This window comes from Ranitomeya imitator, chromosome 3, assembly GCF_032444005.1.
Source record: "Ranitomeya imitator isolate aRanImi1 chromosome 3, aRanImi1.pri, whole genome shotgun sequence".
Lineage (NCBI taxonomy): Eukaryota > Metazoa > Chordata > Amphibia > Anura > Dendrobatidae > Ranitomeya > Ranitomeya imitator.
Window position 1 is genome coordinate 115,425,196 of NC_091284.1, and position 25,444 is coordinate 115,450,639.

Below are 25,444 nucleotides of genomic sequence, written 5' to 3' on the forward strand. Positions count from 1 at the left end.
TCTGCTCCCCATCCTGGTTCCAGTAACGTCAGCTGGTTCCGGGCAGAGCCTTTGGCTTAGGTGCCTCCTTCTGGGTATCCGAGTTCCGTCAACGTCAGGCGGTCCTTGGTAGTGCTTTTTAGCACGGGTACCTCCTGCTTAGTAACCGGGTTCCAGTAACGTCAGCTGGTCCTCGGTAGTTCCATAGGCTCTTGAACCTTCGGGTAGCCATCCGAGTTCCAGTTCCATCAGCTGGTTCTTGGCATTTTCTCAGCCTTCTTGTACCTTCTGCTACATTTCCAAGTTGAAGACCCTAACGTCGACGACCCGGAAGACCACCACGATGACGACGACACGGAAGACCACCCCGATGACGACGACGACGACGGCGGAGACGACGACGGCGGAGATGACGACACTGGAGACGACGACCCTGGAGACGACAACATGGAAGACCGAGAAGCAGAAGAACAAGAGGCTGCAGAACAAAGAGCAGAAGAACATTAAGCATAAGACTTAATATCAGAGCAAAAGATATTATCTAAATTATATGCAGAAGAAGACTAAGCAGTGTATGGGGGTGAGTCCGTTCCTCCTCGTGGTGCCCCTGGATAAAGCCTGATGCTGCAGGCCAAACTGAACGCGGACAAATGTAACTTTTGTGACTGGCAGAACGGAAGGTGTAATCTTCAAACTTTTATAGATAACAACTACGGGAATGCCTGTCACAAATGAGAATATGATGAAGAAGTAGAATAGGAAGAATAATAACAGTGGAATAAAAAGAATATGTAGAATAAGAAGAATAATAATAGTTGAATAAAATGAATATGAAGAATGTAATAAAAAAAAAAAAATAGGTAGAAGATGAAGAAGAAGATGAATAAGGTGAAGAAGTTGATGTCAAAGATGCTGATGATGATGAAGATGAAAGTGTGGGAAAAGAAAAAAAAAAAGAAAAAAAAGAAGGGGAAGGGCGTGGAATAGTGAAACATCAATATCTGACAAAATAAAAAAAAAATTTACATAGTCAATATCTTTGTCACTCCGAACGTCTTAAAAAAAAACAAAAAACATGCTATTCTATTTGATTGGGATAAACCTCTATGACTTTAATGTCTCCGCCACCTCCCCAAATACATCCGGCATTATTCTTAGTTGTTTTCCTTCATGTAGAATGAACCTACAAGGAAAGAAAGGGTTTATTTTAATTCCGATATTTTGGTCCCATTGACTTGCATTGGGATCGGGTATCGGTATCGGCGATATCCGATATTTTTTGAATATCGGCCGATCCAAACCGATACCGATACTTTCCGATATCGGAAGGTATCGCTCAACACTACTTGTACGCCATCAAGGCACCCAGTGCCAGAGGCAGCAAAGCAACCCCAAATCATCTTTGACCCTCCACCATATTTGAGTGTAGGTACTGTGTTCTATTTGTGTAGACCTCATTCCGCTTTCGGTAAACAGTAGAATTATGTACTTTACCAAAAAGCTCTATCTTGGTCTCATCTGTCAACAAGTTTCTTTCCCATGAGGATTTTAGCTTACATACATTTTGGAAAACTGCAGTCTAGCTTTTTTGTGCTTCTGTGTCAACGTTTCATTTCATTCAAATGTCAACGGATAGTTCATGCATCCTGGGCCTGCAGGACGGCTTGAAGTTATTTGGAACTTGATTGGGGTTTATCCACATCCAGACTACCCTGCATTGCAACCTTTCATGAGTTTATCTCCACATTCAGGGAGATTAGCTACAGTGCCATGGCTGTGACCTTGAGATTGTTGATAATGTTCAACAATTTTGGTTCTCAAGTCCTCAGACAGTTCTCTTCTCCTGTTTCTGTTCTCCATGTTTAGTGTGGCATATACAGAGACACAGTGCAAGGGTTGAGTGAACTTTTTTCTCTTTTTATCTAGTTTCAGGTGTGATATTCATATTGCCAAGAAGGAAAAGTTTTGGAATTGTGAAAATCACAGGATTGAAAAGCATTTTACTGTTAATGATCAAAAAATGAAAAGTTTTTCAGCCGGAAAACTAGCACAGAAGCTGTGAAAAGTTGCACCTTTTTTGTGTAATGCAGAGTTGCGCAAAAATGTTATGACTTTTGGCTTTCACGTATGTTTGAAGCAGCTCTGCTAAAATGAACAGAAGTGGGAGGAATAAGGTCAAGATGGGGCATGGTCACGTGTGCTTATTCAGCTTATTAAAAATGATGGTGTTTTTTATGCCAGAAATGTTACTCTAGTATATCTGTCAAGAGAGCTTGAACCAGTGATGTGTCACTTACCAGGCTTTGTGTTGTATTTTCAATACAATCAGTGTTTTATCAGCATGAGATTATCACTAGAGGACTAGATCTCACTCACAGGCCAATCTGGTTAATCTGTGTAACTCCACCTCCATCACTGATTTGCAGCTTGCTGACAATGCACAGTGTACACTATAAGCTGCCAATCAAGGGTGTGTGCAGTTATACAGAGCTCAGCATTCTGATCACTGCTATATCGACAACAGAGAAAACAGGGATTCTATGAAAACTGCACAAAGCAGTCCAGTAAGTTACACATTGCTGCAATCGGGCTCTCTGTCCTTACATCATGCTTCTTTCAGTTTACATGGCAAAACTTGCTGACAGATTCCTTTGAACTCAGATGTGGACAATATTTCATATTTATTTATGCAGTTTATATAGTGCCAACATGTTTTGCATATATTATATAAAATGTGTTAAAAGGGTAGTCCAAAACTAACATTGATTTAATCCTTAGGCTGGGTTCACACTTAACGTATGAAAAATCGGTCGGTGTTTCCCTGCCCAGAGTCGCACGAGTGTTCTCCGTATGGTGATCCGTGTGTAATGCGTTTGCAATGCGATGATGCGATTTTCTCCCACCCAAGTATCTGTATGACATGTGTATGGCTTTATATTTCTCACTGCTTTTCCTCAATGAATTGAATGACTCAATGGGCTGAACTTAGGAAAATGTGTGCATATTTGTCGCAAGCTAAACAGATGGTCCATGTGGTGTCCAAGTTTTTGTCGCACCCATAGGCTTGCATTGGCGAGTCTCGGACAATATACGTGTATAATCGCAGCCTGCGATTTTACACGCACGCTGAATACGCCTGAGAAAAAAAACGGTGATGTGAGCTGTACCATAGATTAACAGTGGTCCGAGTGCTATGCGATGTTTTCTTGCATAGCACTCGTCCATATTCTGTGGTAGTGTGACCCCGGCCTAAATATCTATATATTTAATGTAATAGTCTAATTGCTTTGCTAATATATTTTAATTAAAAATTCCCTACAGGTCGTGGCAAGAGAGCGCACTGTCAGTGCACATTGTAAGGAGGTAACTCAGTGAGCAGATAAAGCAGAAACCAGCCCTATCCCTGAAAATGACACCGAATTCAGTTGCTCGCCAAGTTCCCTCCTTACAATATGCATTGACAGTGCTCTTTCTTGATGGCTTGTCACTTTTCATCAGAACCGGCAAGAAAGTGCACTGTCAGTGCATTAAAAAGAATATTGCATAGTGTTGAGATCCTACTGACAACCGTTGCATGCTCAGTAGAGGAAGCAAAACCCAAGACAAAAACATAATAAGCAATTAACCTGCAGTAAATAAGTAAATAACAACAGTGCATGAATATAATATAGGGGGCTTGGTTAACATACTGTAATTTTATAAAAGTATAAGCCATCCTACCACATCAAGGTGACCCTATTCGGGACTGACCTAACACCTAGTATTAAAACCTTTTCATTTGTCAACGTACATGTGGATAAGGGTTGAGAAGGACTGAGATGCAGATAATAGACACCTAGGCATGGGGAATTACATAAATATAATGTCCAGCACAAAGAAAAGGCAAGCCACACCCTTACTTACACAGAGTGAGAAAAAAACCAAAACAAAACAAAAAACCTAAAGAGATGAAATGGAATATACGTACTAATTTATATTATATGCACACTAGTGCATGCAGTTGTAGGAGCATGTTCACATTGGCAACTAAACAGACAAAACCCAAGACAGAAGCATAATAAGCAAATACCCTGCAGTAAATAAATTAATAGCAAATAGTTTCAGACCTCCTCTTTAATTCTCTTTGCAAGAAAATAATTGTTTTACTTTGGCTGCTAATGTGAAACTGACGTGCATATGCTAGGATCGGCAGAAACCATGAGCAGAGACAATGACTTTGCAACCACTGGAAGTTAATATATATTTTTTTTATTTTAAGATAATTAATTGCTGTTTTTCACAATAAATCCAGCCACAGATATGACCTGCTGCTCTGTTTCCCCTTGTTACTCTTGATCTTTCTCTTCACCATGGGTGATAACATAACACAGATTCTTGTAATCCAGGTTACCAGCTACATCTGGGCGAAACGCATTAAACATCTGGCTGATCTAGAAGATAAATGTGAAACAAGGTTACAATAAAACTTAAGAAAATCTTAGTGATATCTGGTTTTCGTGATTTCTGTAATTTCTGTTACGCAATATGATCCAATGTGGGACATGTGTGATGCCAACAAATATTGTTTGTGTTAAAAGAAAGATCTCTCTGGCACCAGGTTTATTGTCCAAGCAATCAAAGTTTACTGTTTCCTTTGCTCAAAGAATTCTAATCATCATCGACATCAGTATCCTCTCCATCAAAGCACAAAATCACTAAATCGTGCTTACTATATATGCAGCACATTTTTAGATATATTTACTTCCAAAACTGCGTTGCCTGTTTGTATTTGGGGTATAGTTAGGGATGCCAAGGCATGTGGCTTATTTGCTAGATGCCAACTCGTTGGGGTACGTAAATACTGGTGTATGGAGTAACTACCGTATTTTTCGGACTATAAGACGCACTGGACCATAAGACGCACCCAAATTTGGGGTGAAAATTACAGAAAAAAAGATTTTTTATAAGATGGGGGTCCGTCTTATTGTCCGAATTTACAGTATCTTACCTGAGGGCTGGCGGTGGCAGAGCAGGGTCACAGGAGGCATGGTGTCGGCAGAAGTACGGTGATGCGGTGGGCGATATAGCGTGCACCTGAGCAGGGTCCCTTCCTGTTTAGGTGGGCGACGCCATGGCCTGGTGTCCATGGGGGGTTGCAGCAGTGCTGTGGCTTCCGGGGCTTCAGGAAAATGGCCACGGGAGGCCGCACATGCGCAGATGGAGATCGCGGCGGCCATTTTCCTGAAGCCGAGTTTGCAGATTAGAGAAGCAGAGCACTCTGTCTGCGCATGCGCGGCCTCAGGAAGATGACCGCCGCCACCGATAAAGCCATGATTCACCCGGCTCTGCTGCTTACCTTGGATACTGGGCCGCTGCGTCACTTCACCTGTGGAAGGGACCCCGCTCATGCCATACCGCTCACTGCGCCTCATCATCCCCGCACCTCTGCTGCCGCCGCACCTCTGCCGCCGCCACCCCACTGCCGGTAAGCCTGGATTCCAAATATAAGACGCACCCCCCATTTTCCTCACATTTGGGGGGTGTGCGTCTTATAGTCCGAAAAATACGGTAAATGTTTTAAGAACTTTTGATAGACCCTTAAACAATCATCGCGAACCTCTTCATAAACTCGTTTATTAAAACAATCCTACTCCATATCTAATGCTACAGTAAATCCTGTATACATCGAATCCCTACAATAAATCCATATATAAAATTTGCCATATTATAAAACAAGAAAATAATCATACCTCTTCCTGGCTGAATCTGTCCGCTTGAGTTGTGAGCATTTCTCTGATACTAGGACAGAAAAAGAAGACAAACAAAATATTACCATAGGGCTGATATTTCGGTTCAATCAAATATTTCAGTTCAATTAGAAAAATGATAAATATAAGAATACCCTTAATATATGTCAGATGTTTCATGGGTATAGGACTTGTAATTATATGACATTAACTGGAGAATTTAAAGGTTCCCCCCATGCTTTAAAGTGCATTCAAGCTTAACATCTGTGCTGTTTTCTCCTTCGGCCACTATGTGGAGGCACACCTTTGTCACGGGTCATGCTTGACAGTATCAATCCTATTTATCTTCCTGTTGTCAGCGCTGGGTGGGGCTGTTCACTATATTAAGCCCTGAGATTCAGTTCCCACTGCCAGTCAGTTTGTGCTACCAGGCTTTACCTCTGTTCTGTGCACCTGGTCTTTCATCCCGATTTACTCTGTTCCCTGACCTCGGCCAGTTTACTGATGCTACTCTTGCTTGGCAATTTTGTATGTCCTGTACCTCCTGGATCTGACCCAGCTACCTGACTAGTCTTGTTGCCAGCTTGTGCCACCTAACAGCAGCTGACTGTGTTTAAGTCCAGATCCTTGGACAGATGTTAAAAGATGAAGGCCAGGGCTACCCTTGGGGTCTGGGAAGTGGAGTAACTTGCACCAAGCCTGTTCTTGGTAGACATTTTGGAGCTTCCAGGTGACCAAGAACAGTGCCTGCATGACACCAAGTCCTTTATTCTGGTATTCCAGTAATAATATAATCGTTTTATACAAGTTAACATTTGAATAAAATCATTTAATCAGGACCAGTCCAGTGAGGAGTTAACTCAGTGAAACTAGTCCAGGTTCAGTAGCACCACTAAAGGTCCTTGACTATTAACAGTATAGGCACAGCCGGTGTCGTCATAGTTTGCACTCCCCTGTCACCTATGTGTCCCAGCTCTCCTAATAGCCCACTGTAGCACAGATCCATGCCAGGAACAGGGGAGCCAGGAAATGACTTTGGTGAAAACTGCAGCATGATCTGCCTATGTCTTCAACTCTGCTGAGTAGTCCTCACTCCTCTTCACCCTTCCCTCCCTCCATAGACTTCAATTGTTTCTGTAGCCTAAAGGTACCTTCACACATAACGATTTCGTTAACGATATCGTTGCTTTTTGTGACGTAGCAACGATATTGTTAACGAAATCGTTATGCGTGACAGTGACCAACGATCAGGCCCCTGCTGGGAGATCGTTGGTCACTGGGAATGATCAGGACCTTTTTTTGGTCGCTGATCACCCGCTGTCATCGCTGGATTGGTGTGTGTGACGCCGATCCAGCGATGTCTTCACTGGTAACCAGGGTAAACATCGGGTTACTAAGCGAAGGGCTGCGCTTAGTAACCCGATGTTTACCCTGTTTACCATTGTAAAAGTTAAAAAAAACAAACAGTACATACTCACATTCCGGTGTCTGTCACGTCCCCTGGCATCAGCTTCCCGCACTGACTGTCAGCGCCGGCTGGCCGTAAAGCAGAGCACAGCGGTGATGTCACTGCTGTGCTCTGCTTTACGGCCGTCCGGCGCTGACACAGTGCAGGGAAGCTGACGCCGGAATGTAAGTATGTACTGTTTGTTTTTTTTAACTTTTACAATGGTAACCAGGGTAAACATCGGGTTACTAAGCGCGGCCCTGCGCTTAGTAACCCGATGTTTACCCTGGTTACCCGGGGACTTCGGCATCGTTGGTCGCTGGAGAGCTGTCTGTGTGACAGCTCTCCAGCATCGTTGGTCGCTGGAGAGCTGTCTGTGTGACAGCTCTCCAGCGACCACACAATGACCTAAACAGCGATGCTGCAGCGATCGGCATCGTTGTCTATGGATCGCCCCCAGACACAGGGCCACGAGTTCTCGGTACCGGGCCTCTCTGGTTCGGTTCTGAGGCTGTCACGGTGGCTAGACCCGGTCCGCGACCCTGCTAAGGGGCGTCCAATAAAGGTGGTACAGTCTGTCAGGGGTTCGTGATGCCACCTGTGGTGCTCGGTCAGGGTGACCGACGCTGCTGTGGGGTCCACTGGGGTGATGGAATAGCAGCTGGATGGTATACCTTCCCACAGGTGAAGTATGTCCGCAGGGCTTCCCAGTAAGGTAGATGGTGATGGTGTGAGGTGCAGGCAATAACGAGGACACAAGGTTGCAGTCTCTTTACCTCTTTACTGAAGACTTCAGGATCCTCAATCCAGAGCACGTTTAACAGGGCTATCAGAGACCGGCCAGCCTGATGGGCACTTCCAGAGTTTCCCTCGCAGATGGAAATCGTTGCCCACCACTAGCGCCTGTGTGTTGTAGTCCTACCCTGCTGAGCATTCGGAATAGTCCTCACAACTGCTGTTCTCGTTGGTTGTTCTCTATAGCTCTCTCTCTCTTTAGTTCCAGATGTTGCTAGTTTCTCGTCCCCCAGATATGTTATGGCTAGGACGCACCCGTATGACGGGAAGGCCTGGACGTCTTCCGGAACCCTAGAGACGCCCCTCTCCCACTGTTGCCCCCTATGTCTTCTTAGGAAATTTAAGGTAGACAGCCAACTTATAATTAACTGTCCTGCGGAGTTTGAAGTAAGGCCTAAAGTCAGTTACTCCCGCGGTGTTCGGGCCACCGGCTACGCGCCTCAGTAGGATGTTGCCCCGGTCTCACGGCACGACTCCTACTGGTACTCCTTTTTGCTTGATCTCGTTTACACTGTTCCACAATATCCTTCCCTTCTTGTCTCTTTCTTAGGATACCGCCGCAAGGAGGTGCAGGCGCGGCTCCATTACGTTCTGCTCTGTTCGCTAGGCACCTGCCAGGTTCCCACGCCTGACAGGGACCCCCCTGTGTCTTCTCCCTGCAACACCCCCTGCCACGGGATGTTGCCTGAATCCAACCCAGTCAGCTTCTGACTAACTTCCTATCCAACCCCTAGTTTTACTAGTGTGAGGAGGGGCCCAATAAATAAAGCCTTTTGCTCCCCCTAGTGGCCGGAGGGTGAAGTGTAATGTGTGCTGGTGATACCTGGTCAGGAGAATTCCTTCAGTGCCATCAGACGTACCATCACTCCCCTTAGTGGCAGAGTGTCATACTGCAATGACCAGGTCTCTGGGGCGCTGCATCTATATCGCTGCAGCGTCGCTAAATGTGACGGTACCTTTACACCTCATAATGCTGGCATTCTGTCTTGCCTTTACCAAGACAGATTTTAGCTATTTTACGTAGTAGATCGCAAGTGTAGGAGGCAGGGAGGTGAAGAAGTTAGTCATACGTGTAAAAAGAAGCATACACTCTCTGATAACACATATTACTAAGTTTCAAGTATTCATATGTCAAATTAAGTTTGCTAAAACAACAGTGACCATTCAAATGGAATCTCTCAGAAGGCTATCACCCCCAAAACTAATTATATACACATGCAGCTCCTACAAAGACAAGTCCAGCATTTCCTTAACATGACCAGTCCTTTCCTTTGTTACTGAGAAATAAGATTTTGAATTGATATGTAAATGAGGCTTAAGATCTGAAGGTTGGAGGAGGTGGAGATAGGCTAGGAATAGAGCTGTAGGGACAGAGGCTTCAGATTCACAGTAGAATTTGCATATGAATTCAAACACTGTAGAGTGACTCATTGGGTTGCACATAGGGGTAGACACAGGAACTCTGCCTCTGTAAATCTTCCACTGGTTTATTAAAAGTACTGCATAAACCAGTGCAATTGTGAGGTTTTAAGGAACTTAAGAGTGAACCCGCAGATCCACGACAACGAACCTCCCAAGGTGAGCTGACCAGGTAGATCACCCCCTATACAAGGAGCATTAGGGGCAGGCCCAAGGGAGGCTGTTGCCGCAGAAGCTGGGACCCGGAAACAGGTAGAAGGAGGTACAAAATAAAGATGCTAAGTGAAGGATGGACAGAGCGGGGTAAGACGTGGTACAGATGGGTACGAGCAGAGCACAGGTGAAACCAAGGGAGCACTGGGAAGAGGGGACACCAAGGAAGCGGAACAGGACAGAGACGCCAGATGTACGGAATATGTGGAACACACTAGGAAGACTGGACTGGACAAGGAAGCCTAGGAAAGGCAGTGAAGCAAGGCTAACTGGATAAAGCAGAGACTCTGGAGAGGCAAGGCAGAGACATAAGTGGACCTGGGTCACAGAAACACAAATGACAGGCAAAGAGCATAGGAAGGAATTACCTTATATACAAGATGTGCTGAAGGACTTCTGGGTCAGAGTCCCCCCAGGATCATAGAGAAAAGATATGGAGTGCCTGTAGTTCAGGAAAGAGAGGTGTGCGTGCGCAGAGAGGTGCTGGAGCAAGGAGTGCACATGCGCACCCGCCGAGAACCAGGAAGAGGATGTGCACCTGCAGGAGGAGTGCGCCGCCGTGGGTGAGAAGAAGCGGAGGAGACGGCGGTGGACCCGGCAGCTGGAGGAACAGGAGGAGTGCGCCGAAGCAGGTAAGTATGAGCTGGAGCGGCGGTGGACCCGGCAGCAGATACGGTGAGAGGAGAGGCGGCCGTGACAGCAATATTAGCAAAAACAAACTTGGCCTTTCTGGCCTAACAGGAAAACAAAAACATAACATATGGTACAGTCCTTGTTGCTACAGGAATCCGCCACATCAGGAACCAACTCAAAAAGTTCAGTTTTCCAGAGCTTTCACCTCCTGGCCCACCCACACCCTGAATGTTCTAGAAGGTTGGGTATTTGGCCTCTGGACTCCTCCCCCTCTACAGCTGCTCAATCAACCTAGCCATAAACATGTCTGATTAACCCCTGTCAGCACTTAGTGTGCTGGAGTTTTTTCCTAGGTTGGTAATAATAATAATATTTATATAGCGCTAACATATTCCGCAATGCTTTACACACATTATCATCACTGTCCCCGATGGGGCTCACAATCTAGAATACCTCCGGAGTGCCCGGAGGAAACCCACGCAAACACAGAGTTAACTCTTTGCAGATGTTGTCCTGGGTGGGATTAGAACTCAGGACCCCAGCGCCGCAAGGCTGGAGTGCTAACCACTGCGCCACCGTGCTGCCCTTGGTATCACTCAAGTTAACACCCTTAGTGAAACATACCTCCCCACCAATACTTTGCCAGTGACTTTGTCACACACTTATTTCTCAGGAAAGGAGGAATAGACTGGTTATATAAAGGTATTGCTGAAATTGTCTTTGAAAAGGCTACATGCGCATATAAATAGTTTGAAGGTTAAATCTTGCTGATAGATTCCCTTTAGTAATACAGATAACAAAAATATCAATAACAAAGTTTTTACTTTATTTAAATGCTTCATATTAGTATAAGAAAATACTGATCATTCATCGAGATTGTGTAGTAAAAGTTGCATACTTACTAGTCTGCTTTTATGTGACCTTTACCATCAGGATCAAAAATCTTGAAAGCATTTAAGATGGTTTCTTCTGGGTCTGTGCCTAAAATAGACATAATTCATAGAACATCATTTTAATGTAATGCAAGTGCGCTCCATATCTATCACTCACTCCAGATGTCCTAAGATATCAGTTATCTCTGACATTATGCTTTTCTGCCTATTTTTGGCCCAGCCTAAAGAGTACACAACTATAAACTACTTTAGCACCTTGCAAACTTTAAATTACAGAAAGAGTGACAGGACCCAGGGAAAAGCTGTCAGGTGGTGTTGAGCGAAATGAACTTATTAGACAGCACCATCATTGATGTCTCACTCAATATTTCCAGCCGCTGTTTGTTACCTGGAGGGCAATATCATTATTATTACATTTTCTTTGTCGGACTTTGATATATGTTTAAAAGGAGGTCATAGAGTTAAATGTTTTCTCAAAATGCCATATTATACAGAAGCAATCACCTGTCAACCTGTTATATAATTATAATGTAACAATATAAAATAATACTGCACAACAGACATGGCATAATCAGATTATATTGTAGTCATAATATTAAAAGGTACTGGAGAAAAATACTTGTGTCTCATGCATTTATAGTTCGATAATTATGTGATAGAGGTGAAATTGTGCCATTGGCTTCACTCCGCTCAATGCGTGTTACTAGTCACAGTCTTCGCTGCTTACTGGCTTCCAGTTGTCTGAGCCACGGGGTCACCCTGGGCACACACAAGGTGTTTAAGTACCACATTATGTGCATCGATAGCAAGTTGTGGGCAATTATATGGGCTATTCCCATTTGGCCTCTTGCTACTTTCAAAGATTTTCTATACCTAGCCTAGAAGAGTGGTTGAAAGACTTCAGTCTAGAGAACACTCTACAGCAAGATACATAAAATCCAGTCCCTGTTAAATACTAGGGCTTCCTTAGTCATTGCATTTTATTCTAACCTGTCAATTCAAAGTAATGCCAATCTAATAAAATCATTATATCTTTGAACTTTTTTTAGCTTGTTTTGTATTTACTGTTATTTTTCTATTTTAACTTTAGCTTTTTATATATATTTTTCTTGAACTTTTCCTACTCTCTTTTTTCATACTTTTTCCTGGCTTTATGTATGATTTTCTGGTTATTTTGAAATCCCCATTTAGAATATTTGAGCCTCTTATATTTGTGATTCCTGACTAAGTGCTTTCACATTACGTCAAGTACACGCTCGGTGGCCACATCAGGGCATACTCCCGAACTCCTCCGCAAGATGGGATACGAACGTATGCGCTGACGGGGCATAGACTGTAAAGGTGCTGGTAGAGCTCCTTGCCGTGCATCATTTTCAAGCAAGATAATAAAGGTATTAAACAACAGCATAACGAAGTATCACTAGTATAATGACTCTGTTGTCAAACTATAGGATAAGTCTGCACCCGGTCGTGAAACAACCAAATCAAAGAGAGATGTGTGGAAACCACACAGAAAAACGACCAATAAGGGTATATAGTAAATATGAACAAATCTTTATTAATACAAAAATGCATAAATATGAGAACAATAAAAGGGAAAATAGATACAGATCCCTGGACTACAGTGGAACACACAGAGGGAATGGTGGCGACCGCCGCAGCTGATCGCCACTGAACAGAACAGGACGCGCACACCGGCAAGCCGGACACAAAAATAACAACATATGCTGGTGACTATACACATATATACTGACTCCACATAGTGATGGTAAATCTATGACGCACCTGTCCAACAATGGACAAATAAATTGTAGCAAAAAAGATCATATATGAAACTGTATACCACAATGGGTTCCTAAGCAAGCTACATAGTATAGTGCATACATACAGCACCTGCGTGCAGAAGGGATGCTCATATAACATATGAATACAGTCCTAAGACTACACAACCACCATGGGTAAGGGTAATCCGATCTGGATATAAGCAGGGCCACAACAATAAAGTGTTCGAACACACCAGCAGGGCCAAATATGGGGAAAGTCACCCTAGACAAAACATAATGTGGGCACCCTAACCAGGCATGAGTGTGCGGCTAATAGCTGCATAGCGAAGGTGTCGCCAGGCACAATTGCCATAGGAACACCTGATAATTACCTCAGCGTGGGAGCCACCGATGTGTCCGGGTCCTGTGTGCACGTCCGCCCGACGCGCGTTTCGGAGCGGAAGCTCCTTCGTCAGGGGGCGTGCCGGCTGGTGAGGATGACGGGGTTTATATAGCGACGAGGTTAGTGACCGCTCGAGCGGAAGCCAGAAGTGACGCAGGCGCTACCATGGTAATCGGGGACGCCAGGCGGCGGCGGCGTCATGCATGGAAGTCACCATGGTGACCTACCATGCATGATGACGCCGCAAGCCGCCGGGAGGCGCCGACCCAGGCACGCATGCGTACGGGCAACGCTCCAGCGATCAGACCAGGCGCAATGTGGATGGTAGTAGATGTTACTGGAGACTGAAGAAATGTGTAGCCATCCAGGGGAGAGCAAAGAACAAATCACGGAATAAAAAGAATAAAAAAGAATAAAAAGGGAGGGAAAAGAAAGAGAAGGCAGAGAACAGCTAAATAGCATGTGAATATCCCCCAAACACCGTACGCGGGGTGAGACCCATTATGTCCGTGTGCGTAACTCCTGCACATATGGAAACAGCAGTATGTGATCTCGGAAACATTTAACGGGTCATACAGACCAAAACTACATCCATTTCAAACCAATTATCCATATGACAGGCCTAACGCCACCGGTAATACTAAACCCCACATACAGAACAATAAAGAATTTTTTATAAATAGAGCACCAAAGAACAAAAAACTAAACCCCACAAAAAATAAAATACAAAACCACTAAATGTAAAAACACAAACAAAAAACCAAATAAAATAGTTGTATGCAAAAAATTCTTCTGATCATCGTCTTCATGTATCTTCTGTGGTCTCCAGAGAAGAAAAAACTTGGATGCCATTATCATATCACACCATAGCTGGACACAACGAATATCTGAGAATAAAACGGTAAAATTAATAAAAATGATAAAAACAAAGAACAGGGGCGACCATACAGAAGATCGCCACCACTCGCGCCAAGTAACAGGATCATAGGAAGGGGGCAAAACTGATGGTTTCGTTTAAACCATGCGGGTGGACAGTATTTAAAGTCCACATCCATCTTGATTCGAGCCGTGCCAACCTCTGGGAGACATTTCCACCCCTGAAACCCATCTCTATCATGTCGATACCTTTCACCTTCAGACCACTGCTCTCACAATTGTGGTGTGACCTGAAATGCCTCGGTATCGTTTTTAACAAATTAGGGTCCGTAACACGTGCTGCTGCTTCAATCCCAAGAACGTGTTCCCGTACCCTTATCTTTAGCTGCCTAGTTGTAAGGCCCACGTAGATTAGTGGGCAAGGGCATACCGCATAGTAGATTACGTTCCTCGATGTGCACGTAATGGCCTTTGTGATCTTATAGCTTTTAAGTCCAGAGGAGTCTACGAAAGTGTCGTCCCTCCAGATATTACAGCATGCCACACACCCACCACAACTACGACAACCCCACCTAGGTTTATTGAGTGGATCATTTAAAAATGTTCTGGGTGGATTATCCACATAGTGGCTGCGCACTAGATGGTCGCGTATATTCTTGGACCTTCTAAAAGTAATAGGTGGACGATTGGGTAAGAGTTTGGCCAGTGTAACGTCTGTTCTAAGTATCGGCCAGGCCCGTTCCAGAGCATTTCTTATTTCTCCTGCTCTCGAATTATAGCTAGTAATAAACCTGACAACATCAGAATCGTTGCCTTCCGTACGGTTAGCGTATAGCAGTGAGTGTCTATTGCTATATTTCGCTCTGAAATATGCTCTTTTAATGGCCCGACTACTATATCCCCTGTCCTTAAAACGGCATTTGAGGTCTTTGGCCTGAATTTCAAACTCTGAGTCAGTAGAACATATCCGTCGTATGCGTAAGAACTGTCCAATAGGGACCGCCCTTATCATATGGGTCGGATGAGAAGAGGACGAGTGGAGCAGCATATTAGTAGCAGTTGGTTTTCTATAAATTGTTGTCTGTATTGTATCAGTGCAGTCTCTTTTAAGAGTCACATCAAGGAATTCAATGCTCCTTCTATTACAAGTAGCTGTGAGTCTGATGTTCAGAGAGTTGTCGTTTAATATGGACACAAATTGCATGAAGGACTCGCAACCACCCTGCCAGATGACAAGAATGTCATCTATGTAGCGCGCCCAAAGGAGGGCGCGCTCCATAGATGACGGACCATCTGAACGTAGGAGGTCCCTTTCCCACAGCCCCAGGAACAGGTTGGCATATGAGGGCGCAAAAGCCGCCCCCATTGCTGTTCCCTGGAGCTGTAGGAAATAGGACCCCCTAAACGTAAAAAAGTTGTGGGTAAGGGCGAAGTTGAGGACCTCCAAAAGAAATGCAACAAAATCCGGGGACCAATTGGATGTGGACAAAAAGAATTGAGTTGCTGCCAAGCCATCACTGTGGCGTATGCTCGTATATAAGGATTCCACATCCATGGCCCCCATGACCGTGTCCGTCCCCAATTTCAGGTCGTCAACCCTCCGTAATAGTTGATTCGTGTCCTTCAAAAAAGAAGGGAGCTCTTCCACGAGCGGTTGAAGGATCGAGTCAATCCATTTGTTTATCTGTTCGAGGTAGCTACCATTCCCCGACACAATGGGTCGTCCAGGTGGAGTGGACATATTTTTATGTGTCTTAGGAAGTAGATAGAAGGTTGGTATTGTGGGTTCTGTCACCATCAATGCCAAACACAATTCCTTAGTAATCGTCCCTTTTTCCAACCCCCTTTGAAGGATCTCCCTGAGTTGCGAACAGTAGGCGGACAAGGGGTTATAGGTTAACTTTTTGTAACAAGTGGAATTAGATAATTGACGCATAGCCTCCCTTTCGTACATGACTTTAGGCCATAACACGATGTTACCCCCCTTGTCCGCCGGCTTGATCACAACATCAGGGAGATCCCTAAGCTGTTTAAGTCGTAATCTCTCCTGCCTAGACAAATTGTCATTTTTGACAGATTGAGGAATCCGCATCAATTCCTCACTAGCCACTTTCACGAATGTCTCAATGGCACTACAACTCGATAGGGGTGGGAACTTCTTAGAACGCACTCTTATTGCTGATGGAATCATACCTCCTTCCACTGTCTGATGTTCCCTGGATAATTCCTCAAGGATTCTCAAGGCCGACTGTTCGCTTTCTGTGGGGAACAAATCATGCATACTGTTATCAAAAAAATGACGTTTAAATAATAAAGACCGGGCGAATAAATGTAAGTCCTTAATGACCGTGAAACGGTCAACACCCGCAGTCGGAGAAAATGATAAGCCCCTTTGTAACAGCGAACAGTCGGCCTGGGACAAGGGGTAGGTACTCAAATTAATTACCTTATTGTCCTCCCTTGGTACTTCAACGGTACGGGCTTTATGTCTCCTATAAGGATGATAATTTTGTCTTCTAGTTCTATTATAGGACGCTCCCGACCGTGTGACCGCAGAAGAGACTGATCCATCAGACTGTGAGCCGTACGATGAAATGGACGTATTCGATACACTTCGTGTCATAGCATGGTTTTGAACCGATGGTTTCCTCCATTGATACACATTTTGAGATTGATAGTCTTTAAGATCTCTGTTTAGTTTAGATGTCTGCATCTCACTGATGCGTTTAACAGTAGACTCCACTGCTTTGTCCATTTGTGTGTCATACTTTTTTAATTGCTCCTCTGAGCACTTATCACGTAGCTCTGATAGGACCACATCTATCTCTTTATCAAGTCCTTCCATAGTTTTCGAGTTCAGTCCAATCAGTAGCTTCATTAGGACGCCTGAACAGACACTACAGGCCTCCTCCCATTTAGTCACAAACTCAGAATCATCCACCGGAAAGGTTGGCACCACTCGAACCCGAAGGCCCCTAGGAATCATGCTCCTGGAGAGATATTTCTCCAGGAACAATCTATTCCACCAGAGTCTGGTGCGCTTTAGTAATAATTTTTTCATGGATTCAAATAAAATGTCACCACTATGATCCTGGATAGGCGCGCTGCCTGCCCCATCCTGTCCAAAGACCTGTTCGATCTGTCCCAGCCAGGATTGTTCCCTGGCCCTAAAATCCATAATACCTGCAAATAAACCTGTGCAAAACACAGAAGGAGATAACAAGATAATAAAGGTATACCGAGGCATTTCAGGTCACACCACAATTGTGAGAGCAGTGGTCTGAAGGTGAAAGGTATCGACATGATAGAGATGGGTTTCAGGGGTGGAAATGTCTCCCAGAGGTTGGCACGGCTCGAATCAAGATGGATGTGGACTTTAAATACTGTCCACCCGCATGGTTTAAACGAAACCATCAGTTTTGCCCCCTTCCTATGATCCTGTTACTTGGCGCGAGTGGTGGCGATCTTCTGTATGGTCGCCCCTGTTCTTTGTTTTTATCATTTTTATTAATTTTACCGTTTTATTCTCAGATATTCGTTGTGTCCAGCTATGGTGTGATATGATAATGGCATCCAAGTTTTTTCTTCTCTGGAGACCACAGAAGATACATGAAGACGATGATCAGAAGAATTTTTTGCATACAACTATTTTATTTGGTTTTTTGTTTGTGTTTTTACATTTAGTGGTTTTGTATTTTATTTTTTGTGGGGTTTAGTTTTTTGTTCTTTGGTGCTCTATTTATAAAAAATTCTTTATTGTTCTGTATGTGGGGTTTAGTATTACCGGTGGCGTTAGGCCTGTCATATGGATAATTGGTTTGAAATGGATGTAGTTTTGGTCTGTATGACCCGTTAAATGTTTCCGAGATCACATACTGCTGTTTCCATATGTGCAGGAGTTACGCACACGGACATAATGGGTCTCACCCCGCGTACGGTGTTTGGGGGATATTCACATGCTATTTAGCTGTTCTCTGCCTTCTCTTTCTTTTCCCTCCCTTTTTATTCTTTTTTATTCTTTTTTTTCCGTGATTTGTTCTTTGCTCTCCCCTGGATGGCTACACATTTCTTCAGTCTCCAGTAACATCTACTACCATCCACATTGCGCCTGGTCTGATCGCTGGAGCGTTGCCCGTACGCATGCGTGCCTGGGTCGGCGCCTCCCGGCGGCTTGCGGCGTCATCATGCATGGTAGGTCACCATGGTGACTTCCATGCATGACGCCGCCGCCGCCTGGCGTCCCCGATTACCATGGTAGCGCCTGCGTCACTTCTGGCTTCCGCTCGAGCGGTCACTAACCTCGTCGCTATATAAACCCCGTCATCCTCACCAGCCGGCACGCCCCCTGACGAAGGAGCTTCCGCTCCGAAACGCGCGTCGGGCGGACGTGCACACAGGACCCGGACACATCGGTGGCTCCCACGCTGAGGTAATTATCAGGTGTTCCTATGGCAATTGTGCCTGGCGACACCTTCGCTATGCAGCTATTAGCCGCACACTCATGCCTGGTTAGGGTGCCCACATTATGTTTTGTCTAGGGTGACTTTCCCCATATTTGGCCCTGCTGGTGTGTTCGAACACTTTATTGTTGTGGCCCTGCTTATATCCAGATCGGATTACCCTTACCCATGGTGGTTGTGTAGTCTTAGGACTGTATTCATATGTTATATGAGCATCCCTTCTGCACGCAGGTGCTGTATGTATGCACTATACTATGTAGCTTGCTTAGGAACCCATTGTGGTATACAGTTTCATATATGATCTTTTTTGCTACAATTTATTTGTCCATTGTTGGACAGGTGCGTCATAGATTTACCATCACTATGTGGAGTCAGTATATATGTGTATAGTCACCAGCATATGTTGTTATTTTTGTGTCCGGCTTGCCGGTGTGCGCGTCCTGTTCTGTTCAGTGGCGATCAGCTGCGGCGGTCGCCACCATTCCCTCTGTGTGTTCCACTGTAGTCCAGGGATCTGTATCTATTTTCCCTTTTATTGTTCTCATATTTATGCATTTTTGTATTAATAAAGATTTGTTCATATTTACTATATACCCTTATTGGTCGTTTTTCTGTGTGGTTTCCACACATCTCTCTTTGATTTGGTTGTTTCACGACCGGGTGCAGACTTATCCTATAGTTTGACAACAGAGTCATTATACTAGTGATACTTCGTTATGCTGTTGTTTAATACCTTTATTATCTTGTTATCTCCTTCTGTGTTTTGCACAGGTTTATTTGCAGGTATTATGGATTTTAGGGCCAGGGAACAATCCTGGCTGGGACAGATCGAACAGGTCTTTGGACAGGATGGGGCAGGCAGCGCGCCTATCCAGGATCATAGTGGTGACATTTTATTTGAATCCATGAAAAAATTATTACTAAAGCGCACCAGACTCTGGTGGAATAGATTGTTCCTGGAGAAATATCTCTCCAGGAGCATGATTCCTAGGGGCCTTCGGGTTCGAGTGGTGCCAACCTTTCCGGTGGATGATTCTGAGTTTGTGACTAAATGGGAGGAGGCCTGTAGTGTCTGTTCAGGCGTCCTAATGAAGCTACTGATTGGACTGAACTCGAAAACTATGGAAGGACTTGATAAAGAGATAGATGTGGTCCTATCAGAGCTACGTGATAAGTGCTCAGAGGAGCAATTAAAAAAGTATGACACACAAATGGACAAAGCAGTGGAGTCTACTGTTAAACGCATCAGTGAGATGCAGACATCTAAACTAAACAGAGATCTTAAAGACTATCAATCTCAAAATGTGTATCAATGGAGGAAACCATCGGTTCAAAACCATGCTATGACACGAAGTGTATCGAATACGTCCATTTCATCGTACGGCTCACAGTCTGATGGATCAGTCTCTTCTGCGGTCACACGGTCGGGAGCGTCCTATAATAGAACTAGAAGACAAAATTATCATCCTTATAGGAGACATAAAGCCCGTACCGTTGAAGTACCAAGGGAGGACAATAAGGTAATTAATTTGAGTACCTACCCCTTGTCCCAGGCCGACTGTTCGCTGTTACAAAGGGGCTTATCATTTTCTCCGACTGCGGGTGTTGACCGTTTCACGGTCATTAAGGACTTACATTTATTCGCCCGGTCTTTATTATTTAAACGTCATTTTTTTGATAACAGTATGCATGATTTGTTCCCCACAGAAAGCGAACAGTCGGCCTTGAGAATCCTTGAGGAATTATCCAGGGAACATCAGACAGTGGAAGGAGGTATGATTCCATCAGCAATAAGAGTGCGTTCTAAGAAGTTCCCACCCCTATCGAGTTGTAGTGCCATTGAGACATTCGTGAAAGTGGCTAGTGAGGAATTGATGCGGATTCCTCAATCTGTCAAAAATGACAATTTGTCTAGGCAGGAGAGATTACGACTTAAACAGCTTAGGGATCTCCCTGATGTTGTGATCAAGCCGGCGGACAAGGGGGGTAACATCGTGTTATGGCCTAAAGTCATGTACGAAAGGGAGGCTATGCGTCAATTATCTAATTCCACTTGTTACAAAAAGTTAACCTATAACCCCTTGTCCGCCTACTGTTCGCAACTCAGGGAGATCCTTCAAAGGGGGTTGGAAAAAGGGACGATTACTAAGGAATTGTGTTTGGCATTGATGGTGACAGAACCCACAATACCAACCTTCTATCTACTTCCTAAGACACATAAAAATATGTCCACTCCACCTGGACGACCCATTGTGTCGGGGAATGGTAGCTACCTCGAACAGATAAACAAATGGATTGACTCGATCCTTCAACCGCTCGTGGAAGAGCTCCCTTCTTTTTTGAAGGACACGAATCAACTATTACGGAGGGTTGACGACCTGAAATTGGGGACGGACACGGTCATGGGGGCCATGGATGTGGAATCCTTATATACGAGCATACGCCACAGTGATGGCTTGGCAGCAACTCAATTCTTTTTGTCCACATCCAATTGGTCCCCGGATTTTGTTGCATTTCTTTTGGAGGTCCTCAACTTCGCCCTTACCCACAACTTTTTTACGTTTAGGGGGTCCTATTTCCTACAGCTCCAGGGAACAGCAATGGGGGCGGCTTTTGCGCCCTCATATGCCAACCTGTTCCTGGGGCTGTGGGAAAGGGACCTCCTACGTTCAGATGGTCCGTCATCTATGGAGCGCGCCCTCCTTTGGGCGCGCTACATAGATGACATTCTTGTCATCTGGCAGGGTGGTTGCGAGTCCTTCATGCAATTTGTGTCCATATTAAACGACAACTCTCTGAACATCAGACTCACAGCTACTTGTAATAGAAGGAGCATTGAATTCCTTGATGTGACTCTTAAAAGAGACTGCACTGATACAATACAGACAACAATTTATAGAAAACCAACTGCTACTAATATGCTGCTCCACTCGTCCTCTTCTCATCCGACCCATATGATAAGGGCGGTCCCTATTGGACAGTTCTTACGCATACGACGGATATGTTCTACTGACTCAGAGTTTGAAATTCAGGCCAAAGACCTCAAATGCCGTTTTAAGGACAGGGGATATAGTAGTCGGGCCATTAAAAGAGCATATTTCAGAGCGAAATATAGCAATAGACACTCACTGCTATACGCTAACCGTACGGAAGGCAACGATTCTGATGTTGTCAGGTTTATTACTAGCTATAATTCGAGAGCAGGAGAAATAAGAAATGCTCTGGAACGGGCCTGGCCGATACTTAGAACAGACGTTACACTGGCCAAACTCTTACCCAATCGTCCACCTATTACTTTTAGAAGGTCCAAGAATATACGCGACCATCTAGTGCGCAGCCACTATGTGGATAATCCACCCAGAACATTTTTAAATGATCCACTCAATAAACCTAGGTGGGGTTGTCGTAGTTGTGGTGGGTGTGTGGCATGCTGTAATATCTGGAGGGACGACACTTTCGTAGACTCCTCTGGACTTAAAAGCTATAAGATCACAAAGGCCATTACGTGCACATCGAGGAACGTAATCTACTATGCGGTATGCCCTTGCCCACTAATCTACGTGGGCCTTACAACTAGGCAGCTAAAGATAAGGGTACGGGAACCCGTTCTTGGGATTGAAGCAGCAGCACGTGTTACGGACCCTAATTTGTTAAAAACGATACCGAGGCATTTCAGGTCACACCACAATTGTGAGAGCAGTGGTCTGAAGGTGAAAGGTATCGACATGATAGAGATGGGTTTCAGGGGTGGAAATGTCTCCCAGAGGTTGGCACGGCTCGAATCAAGATGGATGTGGACTTTAAATACTGTCCACCCGCATGGTTTAAACGAAACCATCAGTTTTGCCCCCTTCCTATGATCCTGTTACTTGGCGCGAGTGGTGGCGATCTTCTGTATGGTCGCCCCTGTTCTTTGTTTTTATCATTTTTATTAATTTTACCGTTTTATTCTCAGATATTCGTTGTGTCCAGCTATGGTGTGATATGATAATGGCATCCAAGTTTTTTCTTCTCTGGAGACCACAGAAGATACATGAAGACGATGATCAGAAGAATTTTTTGCATACAACTATTTTATTTGGTTTTTTGTTTGTGTTTTTACATTTAGTGGTTTTGTATTTTATTTTTTGTGGGGTTTAGTTTTTTGTTCTTTGGTGCTCTATTTATAAAAAATTCTTTATTGTTCTGTATGTGGGGTTTAGTATTACCGGTGGCGTTAGGCCTGTCATATGGATAATTGGTTTGAAATGGATGTAGTTTTGGTCTGTATGACCCGTTAAATGTTTCCGAGATCACATACTGCTGTTTCCATATGTGCAGGAGTTACGCACACGGACATAATGGGTCTCACCCCGCGTACGGTGTTTGGGGGATATTCACATGCTATTTAGCTGTTCTCTGCCTTCTCTTTCTTTTCCCTCCCTTTTTATTCTTTTTTATTCTTTTTATTCCGTGATTTGTTCTTTGCTCTCCCCTGGATGGCTACACATTTCTTCAGTCTCCAGTAACATCTACTACCATCCACATTGCGCCTGGTCTGATCGCTGGAGCGTTGCCCGTACGCATGCGTGCCTGGGTCGGCGCCTCCCGGCGGCTTGCGGCGTCATCATGCATGGTAGGTCACCATGGTGACTTCCATGCATGACGCCGCCGCCGCCTGGCGTCCCCGATTACCATGGTAGCGCCTGCGTCACTTCTGGCTTCCGCTCGAGCGGTCACTAACCTCGTCGCTATATAAACCCCGTCATCCTCACCAGCCGGCACGCCCCCTGACGAAGGAGCTTCCGCTCCGAAACGCGCGTCGGGCGGACGTGCACACAGGACCCGGACACATCGGTGGCTCCCACGCTGAGGTAATTATCAGGTGTTCCTATGGCAATTGTGCCTGGCGACACCTTCGCTATGCAGCTATTAGCCGCACACTCATGCCTGGTTAGGGTGCCCACATTATGTTTTGTCTAGGGTGACTTTCCCCATATTTGGCCCTGCTGGTGTGTTCGAACACTTTATTGTTGTGGCCCTGCTTATATCCAGATCGGATTACCCTTACCCATGGTGGTTGTGTAGTCTTAGGACTGTATTCATATGTTATATGAGCATCCCTTCTGCACGCAGGTGCTGTATGTATGCACTATACTATGTAGCTTGCTTAGGAACCCATTGTGGTATACAGTTTCATATATGATCTTTTTTGCTACAATTTATTTGTCCATTGTTGGACAGGTGCGTCATAGATTTACCATCACTATGTGGAGTCAGTATATATGTGTATAGTCACCAGCATATGTTGTTATTTTTGTGTCCGGCTTGCCGGTGTGCGCGTCCTGTTCTGTTCAGTGGCGATCAGCTGCGGCGGTCGCCACCATTCCCTCTGTGTGTTCCACTGTAGTCCAGGGATCTGTATCTATTTTCCCTTTTATTGTTCTCATATTTATGCATTTTTGTATTAATAAAGATTTGTTCATATTTACTATATACCCTTATTGGTCGTTTTTCTGTGTGGTTTCCACACATCTCTCTTCTATCATTTTCAAGCATGCAAAACTACTCAGTCTGCATCTGAGTGTTTGCCTCCAGTAGGTGTAGACTCCCGAAAATTATGCACAGCAGAGAGCACATCCGAATCCCATTTTACGGGGGTGTTCGGTTGTATGACCCGGTGGGAACACTTAGCCTGTACTAGATGCAATGTTAAAGCACCTTAAGAGGCATTGACAAAGCAGCACAGGGCCCCACAACATGATTTTGACAGGCTTTTTAAAATGTTTTAATTTTTATGATGAATAAAAGGGGTCTACAGTATTATAGCAATGTGAATCTCGTTCTCCTGCTCCAGTTGCTTGATAATTTATTGGTGAATGAGTTTTGGAGTGATGATCCTGAATCATTTTAGATTTTCATTTATCTTTAGTCAAATTGTTGGCAGGCCTTTCTGCCATCGTTGAATGTGTACATGAAGCTCACAAGAGACATTTTTACAAATGAATTGTGATATCACATAACACCGCATGCATCCATTCTGTTATCAGTGGGTGCTGGATCTTGTTGATGCAGACCTCATTAAATAAAAATGATAATTGAAAATTCTGAATAATGAAGCAAAGGGGGAATGATAGAGTGCAATAGTCATGAACATACATAAGGATCAAAAATGCCTCCACTCACCAGGTATATGGAAATAATGAATACATCCTTATTAAATACTGCTAATGCTGCTTATTTTACTCATTCCATAAATGAAGCTGTACAATGGTATACTTATATATGTTTATAATTAGTGAGAAACAGTAATATCACTTGCTAATTACCGTCAGCCAATTACAAACATAGACAATGTTATCAACAATCTGGATCATGATTTGGTGTAGACGGTAATCCTAAAGGCCTTTATGTACATTAGATTTAAGTTTGCTGAACCTGAGCATTTTAGCAGGACCATCCAACCATCTAATATACTATATTTTTCAGATGATAAGACGCACTATTTTTCACACAAATTTGGGGAGGAAATGGGGGTGCGTCTTATAGTGCAGATATACCTTGCAGGCCGCGGTGGAGCAGGGTCCCAGGGTCGCTGCTGGAGGAGGCAAGAGTGGAACGTTGCTGCAGGCCACAGGCTTGGATGAGGGGCTGTTCAGATTTGTGCCTCTGCCGGTGTTTGGTGGTGCAGGGTCTCTGCCGACATTTTGTGAAAGCCCAGAGCTCCAGCATTTACATGGTTTACTATATGGTGGACTTCGGGAACATGGCCGCCGGGGTGGCGCATGCGCAGATGGAGATCTCGGCACCAAGATCTAGGGAGATGAGATCTCAGCGCTGAGATCTCATTGCATGGCC

General features: G+C 44.5%; 1 protein-coding gene across 1 annotated transcript in view; it reads right to left on the reverse strand.

Annotated features, from left to right (window-relative positions):
• Positions 1–4,214: 4,214 nt before the first annotated feature.
• MYL10 (myosin light chain 10) overlaps positions 4,215–25,444 on the reverse strand; it is an 89,711-nt gene continuing 68,481 nt past the window's right edge. Inside the window, exons 5-7 of the mRNA XM_069760058.1 lie at positions 11,115–11,193; positions 5,709–5,757; positions 4,215–4,409 (exon numbers count right to left, since the gene is read on the reverse strand). Coding sequence (XP_069616159.1) covers positions 4,305–4,409; positions 5,709–5,757; positions 11,115–11,193 — 233 coding nt within the window. The 3' untranslated portion in view covers positions 4,215–4,304. The remainder of the gene's footprint in view (positions 4,410–5,708; positions 5,758–11,114; positions 11,194–25,444) is intronic.